Source organism: Sceloporus undulatus, chromosome 5, assembly GCF_019175285.1.
Source record: "Sceloporus undulatus isolate JIND9_A2432 ecotype Alabama chromosome 5, SceUnd_v1.1, whole genome shotgun sequence".
In the NCBI taxonomy this organism is placed as follows: Eukaryota; Metazoa; Chordata; class Lepidosauria; order Squamata; family Phrynosomatidae; genus Sceloporus; species Sceloporus undulatus.
Genome location: NC_056526.1, coordinates 32,617,962 through 32,641,928, shown reverse-complemented (window position 1 = coordinate 32,641,928; position 23,967 = coordinate 32,617,962). Strand labels below are relative to the sequence as shown.

Genomic DNA, 23,967 nt, shown 5'->3' with positions numbered 1-23,967 from the left:
CCTTTTCTTCTTGAACTTAGCTTTCTGCTTGCTTGCTGGCCCTGTGTAGTTAATGTGAGAGACCTGCTGGATCTAGAGCTTGGAAAATTAAGTTTATTGGACTATAACTCCCAGAAGGCCACTTGTGCATCTGATCTAGAATTCTGCACTTCACAGTGGAACACCACTGAAAGTTTTGGGAAAGTTGCAAGCAGGTCATGAAGGCAACCATCTTTTCCTTTGTTAGCCAAGGCAGCAAACAACCTGTGGGCTCCATACACCTGAGTTGAATTAAGAAATTTCATTTAACCATCATAACTATTCATCACTGATATACTTACCCTTGATGAATTTGTCTATTGTAATTCCCCTTTAAAACTGGTATCTATCACTGTATCTTAGTAAAATTGTATGTTCTGTTTCATGAAACACTTCCTTCTGTCTGATCCAAATCTCTTCATGATCAGTTTTCACTGGAGGGCTGCAAATTGTAGTTGTAGAAGAGATGATGGAAAAACTCGAGTCTTTATTTTCTCCACACCAAGTATACTTTCATAGACCTCTGTCATGCTCCTTTCTTGCATTTGATTTCTTTTCTCAAATAAAATCCTCCCAATTTTGTAGCCTTTGTTTCTGGGAATATACTCTAGCCCTCTCATAATTTGATTACCCTTTTCTGTATTTTTTTCCAGTTCAAGATAAGGTGATTAGATTATACCTTAGAATACTGTACTGTGCATATTGTAAAGGTTAAAGGGTATCACAATAATGACATAGTATTTGCAGTCCCCTTTAAAATAATTCATATTATAAAATTCACCTTTTTCACAGCTACCTTTCACTGAGGTGACATTTTAACTAGGCTGTCTACTGTGACCTCAAGATCTCTTCTCCATTTAGTCACAGGCTAAGCTGATAGAGACCTCATTGGTCAATGTGTGAAAACTAGACTTTTTTGCCTATATATATGCCTTTACTCTTGCCTACATTTTACCACATTTTTCATTCACCTAGTTTGGAAATAGCCAATTTGGAGCTCTTTTGCAGTTCAATGGACTCTTCACCAAGCTAGATAATTTGTTACCCACAAAGATCCAGAAATTTGTAGCATTTTAACCCTTAACAATTATATTTATTTAAACACTTACATAATAACAAACAAACAACAAAAATAGACAGAAGATACATACCTATAATTGGGAACACCATTATCCAGCATCATTAACCAACAGAAAATGCATGGGAAAACAAGTCAATTTTGACTTGACATCAAAAAGAATATAGTGTTGGTAACAATAACTGAGGGTATTCACTAACTGGGGCAGAGGAGAGTCTCTTGGTGTATCCACATTGCAGAAATAAAGCAGTTTGACATTACTTTCACTGCTATGACTCTATCCTACAAAATCTTGGTGTTTGTAATTTGGTGGGGCACCAGCGCTCTCTGACAGACCAGGCTGAATACTTCACCAAACTACAAATCTCAGGATTTCATAGGCTGGAGCCATGGAAAGTTGCTTCTGATTAATAGTGACTGTAAGGCAACCCTATCACATGGTTTTCTGAGTCTGAAAGTGTGTGTCTTGGCTAAGGTCACCCAATGGGTCTCCATGAGTAGGCTGTGATTTGAACCTTGGTCTCCAAAATCCAAAGGCATAACCATGTTAGTCTGGAAAATCAGAATGTAAAGTGATCTTGTAGCACCTTTGAGACTAACTGAAAGAAGGAAGCTGGTAGTGTGAGCATACATCTGAGAATGTAGACTCAAGTCTATGAAAGCTTATGTTTTCTTTCAGTTACTGTAGTTTCAAAGCTGCTACAAGATCCCTGGTCTCCAGAGTAGTAGTCTAACACTGAAACCACTATTCCATGCTGGCTCTTGTTCTTCATGTAGCCCATTATAAAATCAAGACACTAAATCAGTAACTGTACAGTTGGCTCTTCATATACACTGATTTTTATACACAGATTCAAGCATACATGGTTTGAAAATGTTAAAAAAAGTATAAATTTCAAATATCAAACCTTGATTTTCCATTTTTTATAAGAGACACCATTTTGCTATGTCATTATATTTAATGGGACTTGAGCATACACAGATTTTGTTATACACGGGGGATCTTGGAACCAAACCCCAGCGTATAACAAGGGTCCACTGTACATTCTCATGATAATTCAGATGAAAAGGAGAAATAAAGCTAAGAGGATATGGTTTTATAGAAGCGTTTCTAAGACATCAATGCACAATTTCCATTCAAGGCAGCTAATACCAACCCCTCTTGTAAAAGGCATGAAACATCTTTTGAATCCACCCCATCTGTATGGATGAGAGTGTTATGTTCAGTGTAAATATGAGAGACTTTGTCTTGAAAGTGCCTAGTAAACATGTGACAGTAGGCCCAAGCTTCTGTGAACTAAAATATACTGTATTTCATCAGGTGCTTCAAGTGTTATTCTGAATCAACAGATACATACTCATAGAATCATAGCATTCTATAATTATATGTGTATGTGTGTGTGTATATCATGAAACAGAACCAGTAATGAGGAAAATTAAAATGCAGAAATAATTGCAGTAATTCTGTTAAAGCTTAAAGGTATGTAAAAGGATGATGTGGCCATTCATAAAGCAGTGTTGAGGCTATCATTAAGCTGTTTAACACTTCTATTGGGATAAAATGCTGTAATTCTAATTCACACCAAAGATAATAGAATTGGAATATCTGGATTCCGCTATTTGACACAAGAGTTTCACTTTGAAGTTTCTTTATAATAAGGTATAAAAGAATCCAGTGGTACCTTTGAACTTAACTGGTTTATTCTAGCATAAGCTTTTGTGGAATGTAGTCTGCTTCATCAGATCATGCAGTGTGTAGTGTCTGTGGAAGACAAATACACAAACAGGAGGTAGCGATTGTGAAATATAAGTTTCATTTGAAGTTCTCTTGTTCATGAATGGACACATTAAGCTCAAGTAATAGACTGTCCTGGAGTATTACCTTGTTCTCTGTTCCTAAATAATTCTCTTTCTGATACTAGATTTCTGCCTGTGTATACCTCTATCATAGGGATTGACATCTTCATTGTATGTAAAATGCAGAATGACATTGACGATGGATGATTTGATGTTATGATTGATATTATTGGGTCCCATAGCAATATTAATTGAGCATATATCTGGATAGAATTGATATCTGGGCCTGCTATGGGGTCCTGCCCTTTTGGGTCTCTATTATTTGGTCTTTTGTTGCTTGCTGTTGCTTCATGTTGAAGGACTCTATATAAGATGCTGTTTGTTGTTTTGTGCAGTCACATCAGCTGTGGATCTATGGTGATCCTATGAATGAGAAACCTCCAAGAGATCCTGTTACCCCCAGCTCTGCTAAGGTCTTACAAACCTAGGGGGCATGGCTTCCTTTATTGAATCAGTCCATCTGTATCTATCTTCCCTGTAAATCAGGCCAAGATTTGTTACTTAGTCCCTGTGGGAAAGGAGATATCATTGCTCAGGAAGAGGTGTAGATAATTGATGAGATGGTAGAGTGGTTTTAGATTGTGTTCAACTAGAAAAGTAAGACCAGTTGTACTTGTAGCCAATAGGCAGAAGTATGGTTGTGGACCCTGGCACACTGGAAAAAATTGTCCCCTGCATCAGCTAGCTTTAGATGATTGTATTAAATTCAGCCTGTTCTTGAGAATGTCCCCAAAGAAGCATTGGGCTATTTCTGGATCCATGATCATTCTGGGACAAGTGGCCTTTGTTGCACAAACTGCCGTTTACCAGCTAATGCTATTACCCTTCCTCAATGTAGACAATTTAATGGATTTTACTAGCTGTAGGAAAACATAGGAAGTGACAATGGATATTGCTCACACTTTTGTCTGGCTTCCCCATTTGATTTCAAAGATTTCAATAAGTTTGTACATTTGAGGAATTTGGGCACCTTAGGCTACTTAGGCCTTGCAATGCACATAATATGACAAACCATGGGATTTTAATGTTACTCAGGACAGTCTAAACTTCCTTTAGAGAGCAAAATATATTTTAGTACATGTTGCTCCTGCTGAAAGTATACTATCCATACCTCACTGCTCCCTTTAGGCTGCTTTCAGCCTTCTAAGAATTAACGGTCTGATCTCAAATTTCAAATAGCACACATGACATCGATGACTCCAAAAGCAACTTCTGAACCTGCTGGTCTTTGTCAGATTAATTTAGCATCTGTCCATGTCTGTTAGAGCTCCAACATCCTTTTGTAGGAATGTGTGCTTTTGGAATGGTACAAGGAAGTTTTCTAAAATGGGAAGAGCAGCTGGCTTTTCCAAACCTAGCCCCCTTCCTCACCCTCTCCCATCTCCTTTGCTGACGGCCAGAATTAATCCTGCTAAGTTTGACTGGAACAGCTGAGAACATGCATCCTGCATAACTCAAGGCCTCTCAGTGGATTCAGATTGCTTTCTTTCCTTCTCTCTCCCTTTCCCACTTCAGTTCTGATTCAAGCAGCTGTCTCTGTCTGGGTTAAATGCAGAGAGAGAGAGAGAGAGAGAGAGAGAGAGAGGTGTTAAACGATACCATCATATATCTGGTTATGTAAAAAAAAAAAAATCCTTCATTGCAGATATCAGTGTGGCTTCTTTCTTTTCCCTCCCTCTGCATCGTCTCAAGGATTTGCTATGCTAATCCCAGCACCTGTCTCTCCCTGGGACAGTTAAAAAAAAAAGAGGTTGGGGGTGGAGGGTGAGACACTTCCATATGTTTTTCTGTCCTAGATTGAGTGTGTTCCCTCTGACGCACCTTGTGCCCAAAACGTATATCCTTTTGGCTCTTATGTGCTTGCTCACTTGTTTCCTCCCTCTTTGCCCATTACTGCATTCCCTTCTTCCTGGCTGTCATTCTGCTTGCTTCTGGGAATTGCAGGACAGTTGCTCGTTCTCAGTTTAGGAAACCTGGTTTAGGAGCTTCTGTCGTTCCATGTGCATTTAGATTTAGCAGCCCTGGATCTACTGGGAAAACAGAAGGTCTGAAGCCAGTCAGACAGTTTATATATATTTTCAGCTGAGCTAGTTTCAACTTGTGTATAGACCCAGAGGCCTGAGCCAAGTATTGCAGAGCACTGCCAGGGCCCTGTGTATAAGACTGCAAGAGTAGGAGACGCAGACTCAGAGTTCCTGTTTCTTTGTCTACCTGCTGTGCAGCTGGAGAACCCTTTGGCTATGTATGGTGTATACTGTATGGATTACCAATACCCAGTTGTGCAGGTAAGTAGAAAACATCACAGCTCATTACCTCTTCATGTTGTGTGTGATTCCCATTGAACATTAGTTCCCCTTGCTGCTTTGAGAGGAGAATGTAATTTTTTTCCAAGCCCAGCTATTTTGGTGCAGTATAAATCCATATACACATGATCATATGTACTTTTGTTTATCTTTTTGTTGAAGCTGAACTTAAAGCTGGAGGGGTCAAGTCTTCTGGGCTTTTTTTTATTTGAAATGATGGTTTCTGATACAGAATGTATTTGCATTTTAAAGAGTAAAATGTAGCTTTGTTAAGACCAAAATTCACCATCTGATATTCTTTGAAAAAATTCTTATTGGTTGATAAGTACTCCATCACTAAGGAGCATGTGACGATTGCCCCCCTGCAATAATTCCAGCAACAAGAAGAGTAGTATTCCCAACTAGAACTCACTCAACATGATGCATCACATGTACTGTGATCCATTTTATCTTCCTGCTGCTTATGTCAAGAGTAAATGTCCTAATGAAATAAACTGAATGGTTCAATTAAGTCCTTCAGACTTGTTTTAAAAGTATGGTCAAAATAATGGGAAGTGTTTTATTATATGTATTTACTTAATCATTCTTTTTCCTCTTTTTGGAGGGCAGTCCCAGTACAGGGGCCTGGTATTCTAAATATCACAAGGATTAGTCATCATTTTTAGAAATTTGGAGTTATATTTGATTGTAACTGTTTTTTGTTTTGGCCTAACCCCAGTTGCAAGTCCCAGTTAGAATACACATTTAAATCAACTGCTGAATGGTAAGTCAACACCTATTTATGTCTCTTAGCTGAAATAGATTTACTTTAGTGGGGACTAACAGTTGAATAAAGGCTATTGTATTTAATAGGAAGAGAGACAGCATGGTGTAGTGATTTGAGCATTGGACTATGACTGTGGAGACCAGAGTTTGAATCTCTGTTTGGCCATGGAAACCAACAGGGTGGCTTTGGGCAAGTCATGAGCTTTTAGGACTGTGTGTGTGCTGGTATAGAACAGTAGCAAGAACAACAAATTTAATTCCTTTGAGATATTTGCAACTGTTACTTCAGTAGTCAGCATGAAGAGGGCTACTACATAAGCTACTTTCAGTTTCCAGAAGTGTGATAGCATTTATTTTTTCATTGTTATTTCTTTTCAATGTCATGTTTGTCAGATCTGCTGTATTATAGTAGCTCCCTTTATAGGTGCACTTCTATACCCAATTACTTGGAAGTAAATGTGGGTAAGCATAGGGGCGTGCTGCAATTATTTTATTCACCAGAATTATCCCTGGTCCATTGTAATGTATCATTTCCTGTAATAGTGCATTTGTCCCAATATCAGATGTAATCATTCTGAAGAACTAGGTCAGAAAGAATATATTTGTAGTAATTGAAAGATTCTAAAGCTATCAGTTGGTACTGTACTTCCCTGTGAACTGGTAGTGAGTTATTTTTGCAACCTCATTTTGTCTGGGAAGATAGTAGATAAGGCTGGGTAACTAGCTACATACTGGATGTCCTTCTGCTTCTGATTCATCTATATATTTCTTATGCTTTCGTTCATAGTTTTTGTTTTTGGTGCCAATTACACAGTATGGTATAGCTGATAGAACACTCGGTTAACATTCACTTCACTGATGAGGTTACACCCAATATATACTGTTAGGTCTTTAAGGGCACACTTTCTTTGGATTTCCCATGTTTCAGTTCTTTCATCCACTGCTGTTGAGGCTGGCAGGAATAGTTAATTATTGACATTCAGAGGAATGAAGATCTATCTTAAGCCACTGCTTAGAGAACTGAGGAATCAGATATGCTAAAGCAGTTCTGGAAATCCAATACTTTTTGCATACTTTTAAAGTGAAACTTATATGTGTGCATGTATGTACTGTATATTAATATATTTTGTACTTTAAGTCATGAAATCCTATATTAAATTTGTCTGTTGGTTGTTACAATTCTCACAAACAAGATTATTTATACAGTACTTGTGTTTTATTCCTGGACACAGGCCTACACTGCAGATATGATCCTCACCTGTTTGAGCCAGTACAAAACATAGATAATGTAAGAAAATTTAGATCTTATCCCACAAGGCAAAATAGGCTTTTTATTTCTTCAACAAAAACCTCTGTGAATTTGGCGAGAAAGTAGATTGGTTTCTCTCTCTCTCTCTCTCTCTCTCTCTGTGTGTGTGTGTGTGTGTGTGTGTGTGTGTGTGTGTGTATACAGTGGGCCTTCAGTGTTCACTGGGGTTTGGTTCCAGGACCCACTGTTGATAACAAAATCTGCGGATGCTCAAGTCCCATTATATACAATGCTGTGGTAAAATGGCAAAATCAAGTTTATCACAACATTCAAACCACAGCAAATCCAATGTTACTACTTACTGCTGCCCCTTTGATCTCTGGGTTGGGGCTGCAGCAACCGCACTCCATACCCCCAACCCGACATTTTCCAGGCTCAAAAAGAAGTGGCAGAAAGCTACTCCTTTTTGCACTGGGAGAAAGGTCCCTTTGCTGCTGTAGCAGCGTTTTTTCTGAGTTTCAGCAGTGTGCTGTGTCTAAATGTGTATGAACTGTATTGTATGTTTTGTATAATTTCAAGTAGTTTGTAATCCCGCTTCGATTCATTGGGAGAGGCGGGGAAACATAAATAAAATTATTATTATTATTATTATTATTATTATTAAATGCCACCAAAATGCCACCGCCATATGGTTGCACAGGGCAGCTTCATGGCATGTTCCCGGAGTCTTGGGCATGTGCATCATGCATATGCCATGTCCCCAAGCTGCTGGGAAGCCAGCTCTTTTTGTCTGTCTGTACCGGCGCTTGGTTTATTTTTGTTCATGGTTAAAGTGTGGTAGATTAGCTAATTTTGAGGTTAAAAGATTTAAACCAACAAGTAGTAAGGGCAGCTTGGGAAAGAATGGTTGTCTTCTTTGCATCTACATGCCTATCCAGGAAACTTAATGTTGAATTTCTCCACTGTGGGACTTTTGCTGAATTCCACATAGGAATTGGTAAGCTAAAGGGGATAGGGGTCATGAAGATGAGATTATATGGGGGGGGGGGGGGGGAAAGTAAGAAAGAGTTTTTGGTGGGATGGATAGGGAATGGAGTTTTCCAGAAATTCCTGCAACCATTTTCTTCTTTTCCAAACTCAAGAGGAACAAAAGGAGGCAGGAAGTAAAATCACATAAGGCATTTTTCAGCTTCATTTTGCAATGATTTTAGTTCAGATTTATAATTTAAATAGTATTATTTATTTTATTTATATGCTACCTTTGTTCTGGCATGGGACCCACAAAATTAAATTTTGTTTCCCTCTTTCTAACATAAATTAAATGGAATTAACTATTTTATCTTATTCACAATTAACTACTGTATTTACTCATGTATAAGTCTAGAATTTTTAGCCAAAAAAAGAAATCAACCCTAAAACCTGGCTTGACTTATCCATGAGTTGCTGTAAGTACTGTGCTTTAACTCTTATCTAAAAAAAGAAGCACCCCTATCTCTGTGTAGAGTGCTGAAAGGTGAGAACTTGGTTCATCCTGGGATCACCTAAAAAAGGCACACACACACACCCCACTCTCTCTGCTATGGCATTGCTTCTGGCCTTTTCGAATGCCTGGGTGGAAAAATGGTGGCAGTAGAAGATCATTGGAGTGCTGAGTGGAATTAGGATTTGAAAAATCTGAATAAGACATTTGTGTATGTTTGTCAGCTTTTCCAGGTTAAAATCAGGCAAAGTTATCTCATTAACATCAAAGGCTATAATCACTGCTAATGTAGTCACCATTTTCTTTCCTTTACCTTTTTATCCCTTTTGACATATGCACATTTTCTTACTCCTACCTGTACCTGGTTACCTCTTCCACACGTCACACAGCCATGACTTTCCATAGTTCCCTCCTCATCCATCCAGCCTTTAGGTGAGCAGAAACAGTTATGCCTGCTGGAATTTTTAAAAGTTCTTTCATATCATATTCCTGTGTTTTGTCCTTTATAACTTTTGTTATATGCCCCTAAGTTTTACCCTCAATTTATCTATGGGTCCTATCAAAATTTGTAATTTTGGCCCCAAAACCTGCCCTTGCAGTAGGTCAACTTCTAGTTGATTATATACAGTAAATGCATTAATCCCATTCTCTTTTCCTGTCTCTGCTCAAGAGGAGGTGCTTCAGGTGATATCCAAATGGTAGATGGGAAATAATAATAATAATAATAATAATAATAATAATAATAATAATAAAGTTTATTTATATTTCCCGCCTCTCCCACGAATCGAGGCGGGATTACATCATTAAAATGATACATAATGTAAAATACAATCAATAAAATACTAATACTGAATTAACCAACATTCCTATTAGTTCTCTAAAATAGCAGTTCATCAATTAGCCAACAATCATAGTCAAAAGTGGAGAAATCATCATAACAGCTTCATTCACTTTCCACCCACTTTCGTCTCCTGCATCATCTAAACACCTCACCTTCAAAATGGCTGGAAACCACTTTATTTTACTGTGTGTTTCATCCCTGTGAAACTTAAAAGTATAGTTTATTTGGATAATAATTACAAACATAATACTTGGCATTACTTTTAACAGTGTTTAATTTTTGCTAGAGAGCTTGTTTGTATCTTGATCTGATACATTCTCAAACATTGCTCAGTTTCTTTCACATGTGGCAGAAGAAGGGAGGAATCTGATGCTGATAAGAAACAACAGGAGTAGAATACTGTGTCATTCAAAAAAAATTATCACTATCTAGCTCAGTTATTCCCAAACTCTGGCTTTCCAAGTGTTTTGGACTTCAGCTCCCAGAATCCCAGACCATTGGCCATTGGCTGAGGCTTCTGGGAGCTGAAGTCCAAAACATCTAGAGGACTAGAATTTGGGAATCACTGATTCAGATTGTGTTTGGCGAAATCGTACTGCATGCCTGAATCCAAATATCTGAGCCCTGAGTGTATTTAGAAATCATTCCGGGGGAGTAAAGGCCAGTTAGCAATGCACAAACACCTTCCCTTATACATTTTATTCATCAACTGGTAATAAAATATTTAATAATCTAGAGTTTCCTCTAGTTTTGGGGAAAGAAATCTTTTAACACCCCCTCCCCATATTCCACCTAGGACTTCACATCTCTTATAACTCTCCTGGCGCCAGCAGGTGGCATCTGGAGCAGAAACTGGGGGATCCCTTGCTGCTGTTGGTACTGCTGCCATCTCCAATACCCTGTGCTCCCTTTTCTAGCACTGTTTGGATGAACACTAGGAAACTGTCATAATTACCCATAGTGTCTTAGTGTTATGTTGTTTTGGTCTGCAGCAAAACAACATTCTGTTCAATTACAATGGCTGCTTCCCAGTGGTCCTTGGAAGAAGTAACACTCTTGCCACCACTTGAGTAAGCTTGCTCACTTCTCCTTTAGTCTTGTACAAATTAGACAGTGAAGGATAGCATTCTGACATATGGATGAGCACCAGAAAGCTCTTTGCTCTCCCCCTCCAATGTGGAGTTAGTCTTGGGAACAGCACACAAACTTACTTTACAGTTGTTGTATTGGACTGGAAAAGAATGTATGTGGAACACTTGGAAAATCTGAAATATATTATATAAATGCTAACATCTTGTGAACAGACAGTATAAGAGCTGGAACAGATGGGCAGCTTTATCCGGCTTCAAGCCAGCTTGGAGGCATGGCGTTCACACACACCACATCCCCAGGTTTCCTGGAAGTCACGCCAGCAATTACATGGTGACTTGGGGGCGTGGCATTTAGACGCCACATGATGTGGAGCTGGCGAAAAGCTGGCTCCTGAGGCAAACGGGCAGCTTTTCTCTGCCCCAAATAGGAATGGATTTTTTCTGCTCCTATCTGTGGCGGAAACTGGCTGGATTGGGGCCGTGTGTCTGTTTGCCACTGCCTCAATCCACCCTTATTTGAGGCTGGTCCAAGCTGCCCAATTGGGGCCATCTGTTTCTCCCCTGGGTCTTGCTTTCATAGCCTGAGGCTTGGATTGGTAAATGATGACTGAGCATGTGTTTGAAAGTAAGTATGTGTACACATGCGAGCATGCGTGCACACACATACACGAAAAGGTTCCTTATTCCTGGCTGTTCCTACTCTCTATTTTCCTATTAGTTTTTGTTTCATTCTGTGTTAACCAGGTACATATTTTCAGCAGTTTTTCTACAGCTTTGGTCCCCTCTTGACCCAAAGGGCAACTCTGTGTATGTGTGCGCGCCTTCAAATCATCTATTGATTTATGGTGACCCCCTGAATTTCATAGGATTTTCTTAAGCAATAAATATTCAGAAATGGTTTTGTCAGTACTGTACCTTCCTCTGAAATATAGCCTATAGTACCTGATATTTGTTGGCAGTCTCACATCTGAGTACTAACCAGGGCTTCCCCTGCTTAGCTTCCAAGATAAGATGGGATCTAGTGCCTTTATGCTATTTAGGCTGCAGCTACAATATTCTTTATCACTAGCCAATATGATCAGGAAGGATAGGAGTGGTAATCCAGCAGCTACCAGATTTGGGAAAGACTGGTCTAGATGTATCCAGAGTCTGGTGGATGTATATAGAAGCTGGCAGCAGGGGGTTAAATGGGTAGGCTAAATATCTGCATTTTTCTTGTAGTACATGTTATTACATAATCACTTGGAAGAGGGAATGGATTTGAAATGAGAAAGTTGTGTTGACTAATGAGAAAGTTGTGTTGACTTGGCCTAGCATCTTCATGTTTTTTTTAAAAAAAATTGTGTGTGTAGTGCCTGTCCTTAAAATTTTTTCATAGAAAGTTGTTGTTCTGTCCCTGCCCCATATTTTCTGTGTGTTTATCAGCTGAATATAAAATTTCGTTCTATCTTGTTTGTTTTATACTTGTGAATTATTTAACAAAGTGCTGAAAGGTATTCTAGATAGAATAAACACGTCAGGCTGGCTGTTCAGATATAGGCTTTTCTTCACAGAATAATCCTCTTTATCTTTTGAAAGAAGTGTAGGTTTTTATGCAAGACACAAATATTCATTGAAATGACCTTAATTTTATTTCCATTTGCATGATATGCAAATTTCATCATCCTTGTATTCTGTATTCTGATTCTTTTTTCTCTCCAAAATATTGTTTTTGATTATTTGGCACTTGGTGCACTATATTCTGTAATAGTATCTCCCCCTGCCATTACCTGTGACTTCATAATTTCCAGATTGGATTAAAATCCATGGGATAACCTTTTAATCTTGCCAAATTGGTGCTGAGTCTAATTATTCATGTTATAAAAAGCTGAAGGGGGAGACAGAGTTCAAAAATATTGAGACTTTCATTAGTATCATCAGTGCACATGGTATTTACAAAATAGCATACTATATATACTCAAGTGTAAGTCTAGGAATTTTAGTCAAAAACTTGACCCTAAAAGCCTGGGTTGATTTATCCATGGGTCAATGTAAGTCTTGTACTTTAACTCTTATCAAAAAAGGAACCATCCCTTTATCTGAGGGTGAGTTAATAGAATGAGCAGTGTAGAGTGAGTTGAGTGTGAAAGGTGAGAATATAGTCCATTGTGGGACCACTTAAAAGAAGCACCCCCCAACCCCTCTGCTCTCTCCATTGCTGTGCCACTACTACTACTACTACTACTACTAATACTTTATTTATATACCTCTTTTCCAATGATCAAAGCGGTTTACATCAAAAAACACAGTTTTTGAATGTGTGGGTGGGAAAAGGCGCAGTTTGATGCTTTCCAAAAAAAGTGCCAAGAGGAATTGGGCTTGGAAAATGTAATAGACATCTGTGTATGTTGTCAGCTTTTCTGGATTAAATCCGGCAAAGTTACCACATTTCATAGAATCATAGAATCGTAGGTTGGAAGAGACCACTAGGGCCATCCAGTCCAACCCCCTGCCATGCAGGAAATCCAAATCAAAGCATCCCTGACAGTGGCCATCCAGCCTCTGTTTAAAGACCTCAAAGGAGGAGACTCTATCACCCTCCGAGGGGTGCATTCCATTGTCGAACAGCCCTTACTGTCAGGAAGTTCCTCCTAATGTTCAGGTGGATCTCTTTTCCTGCACGCTTGCATCCATTGTTCCGAGTCCTGTTCTCTGGAGCAGCAGAAAACAAGCTTGCTCCTCTTCAATATGACACTCCCTTCAAATATTTAAACAGGGCGATCATATCACCTCTTAACCTTCTTTTCTCCAGGCTAAACATGCCCAGCTCCCTAAGTCGTTCCTCATAGGGCATGGTTTCCAGACCTTTCACCATTTTTGTCGCCCTCCTTTGGACACGCTCCAGTTTCTCAATGTCCTTTCTGAACTGTGGCGCCCAGAACTGGACACATATTCTAGGTGGGGCCTGACCAGAGCAGAATACAGTGGCACTATTACTTCTCTTGATCTAGACACTATACTTCTATTGATGCAGCCTAAATGCATTGGCCTTTTTAGCTGCCGCATCACACTGTTCACTCATGTTCCAACTTGTGGTCTACCTGGACTCCTAGATCCCTTTCACACTAGTTTCATTCAGCCAGGTGTCACCCATCCTATATCTGTGCATTTTATTTTTCGCCCTAAGTGCAATACCTTACATTTCTCCGTGTTGAATTTCATTTTGTTAGCTTTGGCCCAGCTTTCTAGTCTATTCAGGTCATTTTGAATCTTGATCCTGTCCTCTGGTATTAGCTATTCCCCCTAATTTGGTATCATCTGCAAATTTGATAGTATGCTTCCAATTCTGTCATCCAGGTCATTGCTAAAGATGTTGAATAGCACTGGGCCCAGGACCGAGCCCTGTGGGACCCCACTGGTCACTTTTCTCCAGGATGAAAAGGAGCCATTGTTGAGCACCCTTTGGGTTCGGCCGGTCAACCAATTACAGATCCATGTAACAGTTCCTTTGTCTAGCCCACATTTTACAAGCTTGTTTGCGAATGTCATGGGAACTTTGTCAAAGGCCTTACTGAAATCAAGATATACTATATCCACAGCATTCCTTCATCTACCAAACTGGTAATTTTATCAAGAAAGGTCGGTTTGTCTGCAATGACTTGTTTCTCTGAAACCCATGTTGACTTTTTGTGATTATGGCATTGCCTTCTAGATGTTCACGACTCTCTGTTTAATGATCTGCTCCAGAATCTTTCCTAGTACTGATTTCAGACTAACTGGACGATAATTGTTGGGATCCTCTTTTTTCCCCTTTTTGAAGATGGGGACAACGTTTGCCCTCCGCCAGTCTGCTGGGATCTCTCCTGTTTTCCAGGAGTTTTCAAAGTTATTGCCAATGGCTCCGATATTACATTTGCCAGTTCTTTTAATACCCTTGGATGGAGTTCATCTGGTCCCGGGACTTAAATTCATTTAGATTAATAAGGTGTTTCTCTACTATCTCTTTACTTATTTGTACTGAAATGCCCCTATCCTGTCCTCTGCTCCATTATCCTCAGGTTGGCACCCTTTGCCTTTTCTGAGAGACTGAGGCAAAGAAGGTGTTGAGTAATTCTGCCTTTTCTTGTCTTCTGTTAGCCTTTGCCATCTTCTCCACGCAGTGGCCCTACCGTTTCCTTCTTCCTTTTGCTGCGGACATATCCAAAAAAGCCCTTTTTATTGTTCTTAACCTCTCTACAAGCCTGAGTTCATTCTGTGCTTTAGCTTTTCTGACTTTACCCCTACACATGCCTGCTATTTCTTTGAATTCCTTTTTTGTGATTTCCCCCTTTTTCCATTTCTTATACATGTTCCGTTTCAAACTTAGCTCGGTTGAAGTTCCTTAGTCATCCATCCTGGTTTCTTGAGACACCTCCCGTTTTTCTTCTTCACTGGAACTGTTTGAAATTGTGCCTTCAGTATCTCCCTTTTGAGAAAGTCCCATCCGTCCTGAACTCCTTTATCTTTTAGTATTTCTGACCATGGAATCGCCCTTAATACTTCTCTAAGTTTACTGAAATCCGCTCTCCTAAAGTCTAGGATTCGTGTCTGACTATGCCTGGCTTCTCCTTTCCACTGTACAAAACTCCAGGAGAACATGGTCACTTCCACCTAATGATCCCACCTCTTGCACCCCATTAACCAAGTCATCCTTGTTGGTTAGGATCCGATCTAAAATAGCTGACCCCTTGTTGCCTCTTCCACCTTTTGGACCATGAAATTGTCTTCCAGGCAAGTGGGAATTTGCTAGGCCTTGAGGATTTGCTGGTTTGACTTCCAACATATCAGGATAGTTGAAGTCGCCCATCGCTACTACATCTCTCTTTTCTGACTGTGTGGTCATCTGTTCTAGAAAGATATCATCCAATTCCTCAATCTTACTTGGGGGTCTGTAGTAGACTCCCACCGTAACATCCTTGTTGTTTCCCTCCCCTTTAATTTTTACCCAGATGCTCTCCACCTGGTTTCCCTGATAGATGTTCATATCACAAATTTATAACAAAGTTAAAGGCTATAATCATTGCTAATGTAGCTGCCATTTTCTTTGCTTTCCCTTTTCATCCTTTTTGATGTATGCATTTTCTTAGCTGTACCTGTGCCTGGTAGCTTCTTCCACGTATCACATAGCCACCATTTACCATAGTTCCTATGCCTACTGGAATTTTGTAAGTTCTTTGGTATCATTTTCCTTTGCTTCGTCCTTTATATCTTTTGTTATATGTCCCTAGGTTTTACCCTTGACATATTCATGGGTTATATCTAAAACCATAATTTTGGCCCCAACCCCTGTCCTTGACTTATACATGAGGATGACTTATAGTTGAGTATAAGCAGTGAACTAAAAAGACAGATTTTGCCTAAGAAATTTACAATAGCATTTAATTTATCTAATTAGTTTGTTTTGATCTCTTCTTGGCTAGCCTGATCATTTTAAAATTGTTCTCTGGCTTTATGCTGATCACCACATCAGGCATGTTTTGAAAGGAAAGATGGGATAGAAAAGTTTCTTATTAAATAAGGGGTGAAACAGACTGCCCCAAAGGAGCAGCTTGAAGCTGCCCCTGAGAGAGCTGTGTTAGAGCCATGGCAACTGCACGCCACAGCCCCAATCCGGCTTTTCCCTCCCTCCCACAACTTTACAGCACTCGTGTGCCATGTAAATGCAGTCCTGCCAGAGTGCCCTGAAGCTGGCCCGCGTGTAGATTGGCGAGCAGTGTGATTCTGGCTTCTGTATGGCTTCAGAGCATGCAGCATCAATATGCTGTGCTCTGAAGCTACCCAGAAGCTGGCGCAAAGAGGTGGTCTGTTTTGCCCCTAACTAACTAATAACTAACTAAGAGATGGTGCAGACTGGCATGAAAAGCCAGCTTCCAGCCAGCTTGAGAGTGTGGCACGACGCACATCCACAACTCGCCCGGGAAGCTGGATCCATGCCTCCTGACTGCTGGATTCAGGGTGCTCCAGCAGCATGGCATTTACACGCCGCATGAGCACATAAAGCTGTGGCAGGGAGAGAAAAGCCAGCTTTTTTGGCAGCTTGAAAAGGAGTGGCATTCTGCTACTTATTTTTAGGCTGGCAAAAAGGCGGATTGGAGTTGCGGAATGCAGTTGTTGCGGCCCCAACCCGGCTTTCTCAGGGGTGGCTTCAAGCTGCTTCTTTGGGGCAGTCTATTTCACCCCTAACTAGCTAATTTAGTGATACATGTGTAATTTCAAATTCACTGGGATATAAGATAAAATATTATTTAATGCACTGGTTCCCCACATTTTCCTTAATGTTGAGCACTTCATCAGGGACCTCCCTGAAGGCCACATAAACAGTGGCAGCTTGTGGGCTATGTAATAGCCTATGGCTAACAGAAGCCAGTGCCTTGCTTGGAACTTTTCTATTATCTGTAAGCATTTTCATGATACAGACGGAGTCTGACATTTAATACCGGATTATCTTAAAAGAAACAAAATGAAGGTACTAAGCTGTATCAGCACACTTTTTCTTTGTTCTCTCTCCCCCTGCAATTTGTTCATCCATTTTGTTTCCCCTTTTGCTGATTGCAGCCTCACTCATGTAATGCTGCTCTCCCACCAATACCAATAGGTGATAGACCACAACTTGGGAGGCATTAGTTTAATGCATAACTACTAATTTCTCTTGGCATATGGCTTCCCCATCTCCACTGCTGCAGAGCAAAACCTGCTCTATTTATTATATTAAATATTGACCTGATGGGAGTGGGATGTAGACTGTACACTTGAAAATTTTGTCATGTGACAGCTGTACCATCAAATAATGCCTTGAATAGCTAGGTGGAGAGCCCCTCAAAACTATGCAGTGCAGTTAAGGCACTTTACATACTCAGCTATGAATCATCACTTGATAAGAAAGTGAGCAGGTGATAGGATATGGAACAAAGTTTACATGTGTATGACTCAGCCCTGCATCTTATCATAGAAGGTGACAATTCTGCATCAATAGCCCCTTTGCAATAGATGGGCGATGCATTCAAACAGATCCACAGGGAAACCTCATTGGGTTTACTGGGGCTGTATTTGCACTGCAGAAATAATGTAGTTTGACACCATTTTAACTGACATCGCTCTTTGACAATGCTTTAACTGTCATGGCTCAGTGCTGTGGAATTCTGGGATTTGTAGTTTTGTGAGATATGTAGCCTTTTCTGTCAGAGAGCTCTGGTGGCACACCAAACTACAAATCCCAGGAATCCATAGCATTGAGCCATGGCAGTTAAAGTAGTGTTAAACTCCATTATTTCTGCAGTGCAGATGCAGCCTGGGATTTGCTTCCAAGTAAGAAAGCATGCTACTAATGTCTAGCTATTTATTTTATTCATTTGTACAGATTTATATACTGCTAAAATACCACAGCATACTATAAGAAAATATTTCTGGATTTGCCATTCGGGCAATGGCAGTAGACAACAGGATGTTAAAAGATATAATTATGTCTATCTATGCAGAGAGGGAAGGAGAGTTGGGATTTGTACATCTCATTTCCTTGATAATGTGCAGCTTTATATAACCAGAGGCAAGATTCACCCACAAAAGGGGATTATCAAGAGGGTTGGGGGCAAGGCGAGGAAGGTGACCTTTGTAAGAGGAGAACCTGGTAGCCCAGTGACAACCATGTGTTCTCATTGGTTATGGTATGCTGATTGACTGTTGAGAAAAACAAGCAAGCTTAGTCATGGATGGAATGGAATACTGTTGACTGGGCATACCTGGCTAACTGGAACACTGAAAAGGAACTCTCGATACTGCAACATTTTGCAGGCCCTGTAAGTTAAGTATAAATTTAAACAGAAAATAAGTGTGAAGGTAAACACGGCTTGGTCATGAAGCTGCTTCATTTCAAGGGATACTGTTGAGTTCCCAAGAGGTACCACAAAGGGAAAAAAATAATTCAGTTTGGAAGAAAACGGATCTTCCATGTGAATATTCCCTGGTTATGCTTAAAAATACATCTCTTCTTCCAGAGCTCCAACCTTTATTTTTAATTAGAGGGATTATGTTATAAACAACTATCTGATAGTATAGTTGTGTGAAATGTAGTGGGAATATGGATATGAACAGCATTTTGATGGGTTGTATTTATCTCTGGTCAAAGATAGCTTCAGACATCTGTAAAGCTTTTTCCAGTTTTGATCTAATATACAATATGTAACTGCTCTGCATGCCATTATTATGAGTTATCATTATAGGTAATAGTCAGTGGTAGGATGAATTCAAAGATATAGCTGTGTTAGTCTGCAGAATCAGTATGTAGAGAGATCTTGTAGCACCTTTGAGACTAAGGGGCGCCCCTTCCAAAGGTATATTGGGGCCATGGCAACCACACGCCATAGCCCCATCCACCTTTTTGCCAGCTGAAAAAGGAACAGCAAAGAGCTGCTGCTTTTTGTGCCAGCAAAAAGCCAGCTTTTCCTCCCCACCATGGCTGGAAGCTGGCTTTAAGGTGCTCCAGTGGCATGCAGAGTATAAACGCCATTCTGCCACAGTGCCCGGAAACTGGCTTCCAGGTGGATTGGGACGTGCATTGTCTGTACAGCCGGCTTTTTATGCTGGTCTGTTCTGGCCCTAACTGAAAGAAAGAAGTTGGCAGCATGAGCTTTCATAGACTACAGTCTTATTTCTTCAGATGCATTTAGTGTAAATGCATCTGAGGAAGTAGACTGTAGTCTATAAAAGCTCATGCTGCCAACTTCTTTCTTTCAGTTAATCTCAGTATTACAGATTGATTCAACTGCTGTAGCAAAAGGTGGATGGATATGTCTGTGAAAGATCTGATATAGGTAGATATTGCCCTTGGGTATTTACAGGTTTGCATTAAATTAGTTCAAATTTAGTTTTAAGTCATCTACTGTATCAGTTCCCTCTGGGGATGTATGCAAGTTATCAGGTTCCTTGGGTGTGGGTGTGTGTCTTCAAGTCGCTTGTTGACTTTTGGTGACCCCATGAATTTTATATAGGGTTTCCTTACACAAGGAATACTCAGGAAGTGGTTTTGCCAGTTCTTTCCTCTTAAATATAGCCTACGGCACTCAGTATTCATTGGCAGTCTCCCATCCAAGTACTAACCAGAGTCTACAAATGGAAGAAAATCCAGCAAATGCTGCGCTCAGCAAAGGACAGGAGAGACCCTCTCACAGCTATAGGAGTTTACCGCATACCGTGCAGCTGCAGACAAGCCTACATAGGGACCACCAAACACAGTGTTCAAACACAAATCAAGGAACACGAGACACTGTAGATTGGGTCAGCCAGAAGAATCAGAAGTAGCAGAACATGTAATAAACCACGCTGGACAAACAAATCACCTCCTCTCAACCAACAGTATATATACTCCATTCTTTTCCATTTCAACATTCTCTGAAGATGCCAGCCATAGCTGCTGGTGAAACGTCAGGAACAAACTCCTCTAGAACACGGCCTCATAGCCTGAAAAACCCATTAAAAACTATAAAAATCTACAAATCCTAGTATTCCTCCCCAAACATTTTAATAGGTTGAACAGGAAACATGTAGGGAGAAGTAGATTAGAAGGAAGATTAAGAATGAGAAGGGTAGTTATGAAAGTACTAGAGAAGATCCTAAAATGCAAGGATATACAACTGAGCACAAAAGTTAGAATTGTACAAGCCATTGTATTCCCTATTGCCATGTATGGATGTAAGAGCTGGACAGTTAAGAAGGAGGATAGGAGAAAAATCAATTCATTCGGAATGTGGTGCTGGAGAAGTGTGCTAAGGATTCCATGGATGGCCAAAAAGACCAGCAAATGGGTCCTGGAAAAGATCAAGCCAAGATGACAAAACTCAGGTTGTCATACTTTGGACACATCATGAGAAGGCATGAATCATTGGAAAAAACAGTAATGCTAGGGAAGGTAGAGGGAAGTAGAAAGAGAGGAAGGCTGCATGCAAGATGGATGGACTCTATTAAAGAGATTATGAGTATGAGTTTGCAGGAGTTGATCAGAGTAGTAGAGGACAGGGGGTCTTGGAGATGTCTCATTAGCAGGGTCGCCATGGGTTGAGATTGACTCGGGGGCAGTTAACAACAAAAATGGAATAAGCATATTGGCAAAGGGATCAGGCACGGCTGCCTTCTCTCACCCTATCTATTCAACCTCCATGCAGAAAATATAATAGGAAGAGCAGGCTTGGACTCAGAAAAAGGCAAAGTGAAGAATGGAGGAAGGAACATCAACATTCTAAGATAGGCGGATGACACCATACTACTAGTGGAAAACCTGGAACAACGACATTACCAGGGCTATAGACAGTATCGCTACCAAGCATCCTTTCCGGCCCGCTTCGAATAAAAAACCCTGGTATACGGAAGACCTCCGACAGATGAAGCGGGCCACGCAATGACTAGAGCACATCAGTGCTTATCCGACAAGACAATCCTTGAGAACTTATTGAAGTCTTATGGAGTGGTGATAGGTGCAGCAAAGAATTCTTTCTATGCTGCACGTATCGCGTCTGCAGATTCCCGTCCAGCAGAGCTGTTCAGGGTGGTTAGAGGGCTAACCCAACTGCCTCCCACCCTGAACCCTTTATTTCAACCAACAAAAGCCTGCTGTGATGCTTTCAATGACTTCTTTGCAGACAAAAATCTCTCGGATAAAGGCTGATCTCAACGCCAGCATTATAACAGAAATAATAAGAGAGGTGTCCAGAGACTCCGTGGACCATGTTAGACTGGATCACTTTGAGTCTGTAAGTACCAATGAAGTGGACAAGCTCCTTGGAAGTGTAAGGAAGACAACATGCGCTCTCGATCCTTGCCCATCCGCCCAGGGAGGGAATGCTATGATTGCATTATTGCAGTCCATAATTAATGCATCATTTAGGGAGGGCAAATTTCCATCTCAGTTAAAATTGGCAGTGGTCAAACCACTTCTAAAAAACCCTCCCTAGATCCCCTGGAGAGAAATAACTATAGACCGGTCTCCATATTACCATTCTTGGGCAAGGTGATTGAGAGAGCAGTGGCCTTCCAACACCAAGCTGCCTTGGATGAAACCGATTATCTGGACCCATTTCAAACTGGCTTTAGGGCAGGATACGGAGTGGAGACAGCCATGGTCGCCTTAATTGATGATCTCCGTCTAGGCACAGACAGGGGAAGTGTGACCCTGTTAGTGCTCTTGGACATCTCAGTGGCTTTCGATACCATCAACCATGGTATCCTTCTGGAACACCTGAGGGAGTTGGGTATGGGGGCACTGCTCTCCAGTGGCTCAGATCCTACCTCTCGGGCAGGTTCCAGATGGTGAGGCTGGGGGACAGTTGCTCTTCCAGAAAAGAGCTAACATCTGGTGTCCCCCAAGGCGCCATCTTGTCCCCCATGCTGTTTAACATTTACATGAAACCGCTGCGAGAGATCATCTGGAGACATGGGGCGTGGGGTTATCAGTACGCTGATGACACCCAAATATGCTTCTCTATGTCCCCGACTGTTACAGTGACTAAGGATGACATCTCCCCTCTGAATCCCTGCCTTGAGTTGGTAATGGGCTGGATGAGGAAAAACAAACTCAGACTGAATCCAGAGAAAACGAAGGTACTTGCCATAGGATCCTTAGGCCCGGGGAAGGAAATTTGTCAACCACTCCTAGACAGGGACACACTTCCCCTGAAGGATGAAGTTCGCAGTTTGGGAGTACTTCTGGATCTGTCTCTACATTTGTCATCTCGAGTAGATGCAACGGCCAGTATCAGCTTCGTTTGATACGCCAACTGCAACCCTACCTCAACCGAAAGGACCTTGAAGCTGTAGTACATGCTCTAGTAATCTCTCATCTTGATTTCTGCAATGCACTCTACATGGGGCTACCCTTGTATCAAGTTTGGAAGCTCCAATTAGTGCAAAATGTGGCAGCCGGGTTGGTCACTGGATCCTCGAGATTTGACCACGTAACACCTATTCTGAAAGATCTACACTGGCTTCCAATTAGCTTCCGGGCACAATACAAGGTGTTGGTTATTACCTTTAAAGCCTTACATGGCTTGGGCCCGAATTACCTACGGGAATGCATCTCCCTATACAATCCGCCCTGCACTCTTAGAACAAATGGGAAGAAATTGTTAGAGATACCAGCATCTAAATATGTTTCTACTTACCAAAAAGCATTTAGTATAGCTGCCCCCACACTATGGAATGGACTCCAGAGGAGATCTGCCTTGTTACATCCCTGGAAACTTTCAGGAAGGCAGTTAAGACAGAGCTTTTTTGATGTGCATACCCACCTGACCGTCTATGAAATTACAGACTGTTTCTGTATTGAAAGAGAGCATCTGACCCCATGATTGTTGATTTTATGTTTTTAACTGTGGTTTTAACTTGTGTGATAATAATATTGTAATGCTTTAATTGTATTTTTAAAACTCTGTTGTGATCCCACCTCGATCCAATTGAGAGAGGCGGGAAGATATTATAAATAAACTCTATTATTATTATTATTATTATTATTATTATTATTATTATTATTGAAGGAAAAGGAAGGAAGTGCAAAAGTAGGCTTACTGCTGAGCATAAAGGGGGAAAATGACCACATAAATTCAGTCTAGATAATGAGGAAATTGAAATAAAGATTTTCCCTACCTAGGATCAAACATTGATTGGAACAGAGACTGTAGTCAAGAAATAAGAACAAGACTAGGAATAGGAAGGGCACCTATGAAGTGTAAAGATATACAACTGAGCACTAATGTTAGAATCATTCAGGCCATTATATTCCCATCACCATATGCATATGTGAGAGCTGGACAGTGAAGAAAGAGACAGAAAACAAATAAACTCATTTGAGAGAAGAATGATGAGGATGCCATGGACAGGCAAAAAGATAAAAGGGTTATGTTGTCCTATGCCATCAAGTTGTTTCTGACTTATGGTGACCCTATCACGTGATTTTCTTGGCAAGTTTCTTCAGAGGGAGTTTGCTGTTGTCATTCTCTGAGACTGTGTCTTGCCCATAATCACCCAGTGGGTTTACCTGGCCTAGCTGGGATTCGAACCTGGTGTTCAGAGTCATAGTCCAGTGCTCAAACCGCTATATCACTCTGGCTCTAAATGGTTCCTAGAATAGATCAAACCTGGACTCCCCTTGGAAGCCAAGGTGATGAAACCGAGGCTGTTGTACTTTGGGCACATAATGAGAAGGCATGACTCACTAGAAAAGGTGACAATACTAGGAAAGGTAGGGGGAAGCAGAAAGTGAGGAAGACCACTTGCCAGATGGGTA

At 40.7% G+C, this 23,967-nt stretch overlaps 1 protein-coding gene across 15 annotated transcripts in view; it reads left to right on the top strand.

Annotated features, from left to right (window-relative positions):
• The window catches only part of RBFOX2 (RNA binding fox-1 homolog 2), a 257,860-nt gene that overhangs the window by 97,609 nt on the left and 136,284 nt on the right, over positions 1-23,967 (top strand). Inside the window, exon 1 of one of the 15 annotated variants that reach the window (XM_042469494.1) lies at positions 4,762-5,238. The exons of the other annotated variants lie outside the window; for them this stretch is intronic. Coding sequence (XP_042325428.1) covers positions 5,194-5,238 — 45 coding nt within the window. The 5' untranslated portion in view covers positions 4,762-5,193. Of the gene's footprint in view, positions 1-4,761; positions 5,239-23,967 lie in introns of those variants that run through there. 15 annotated transcript variants of the gene reach the window in all.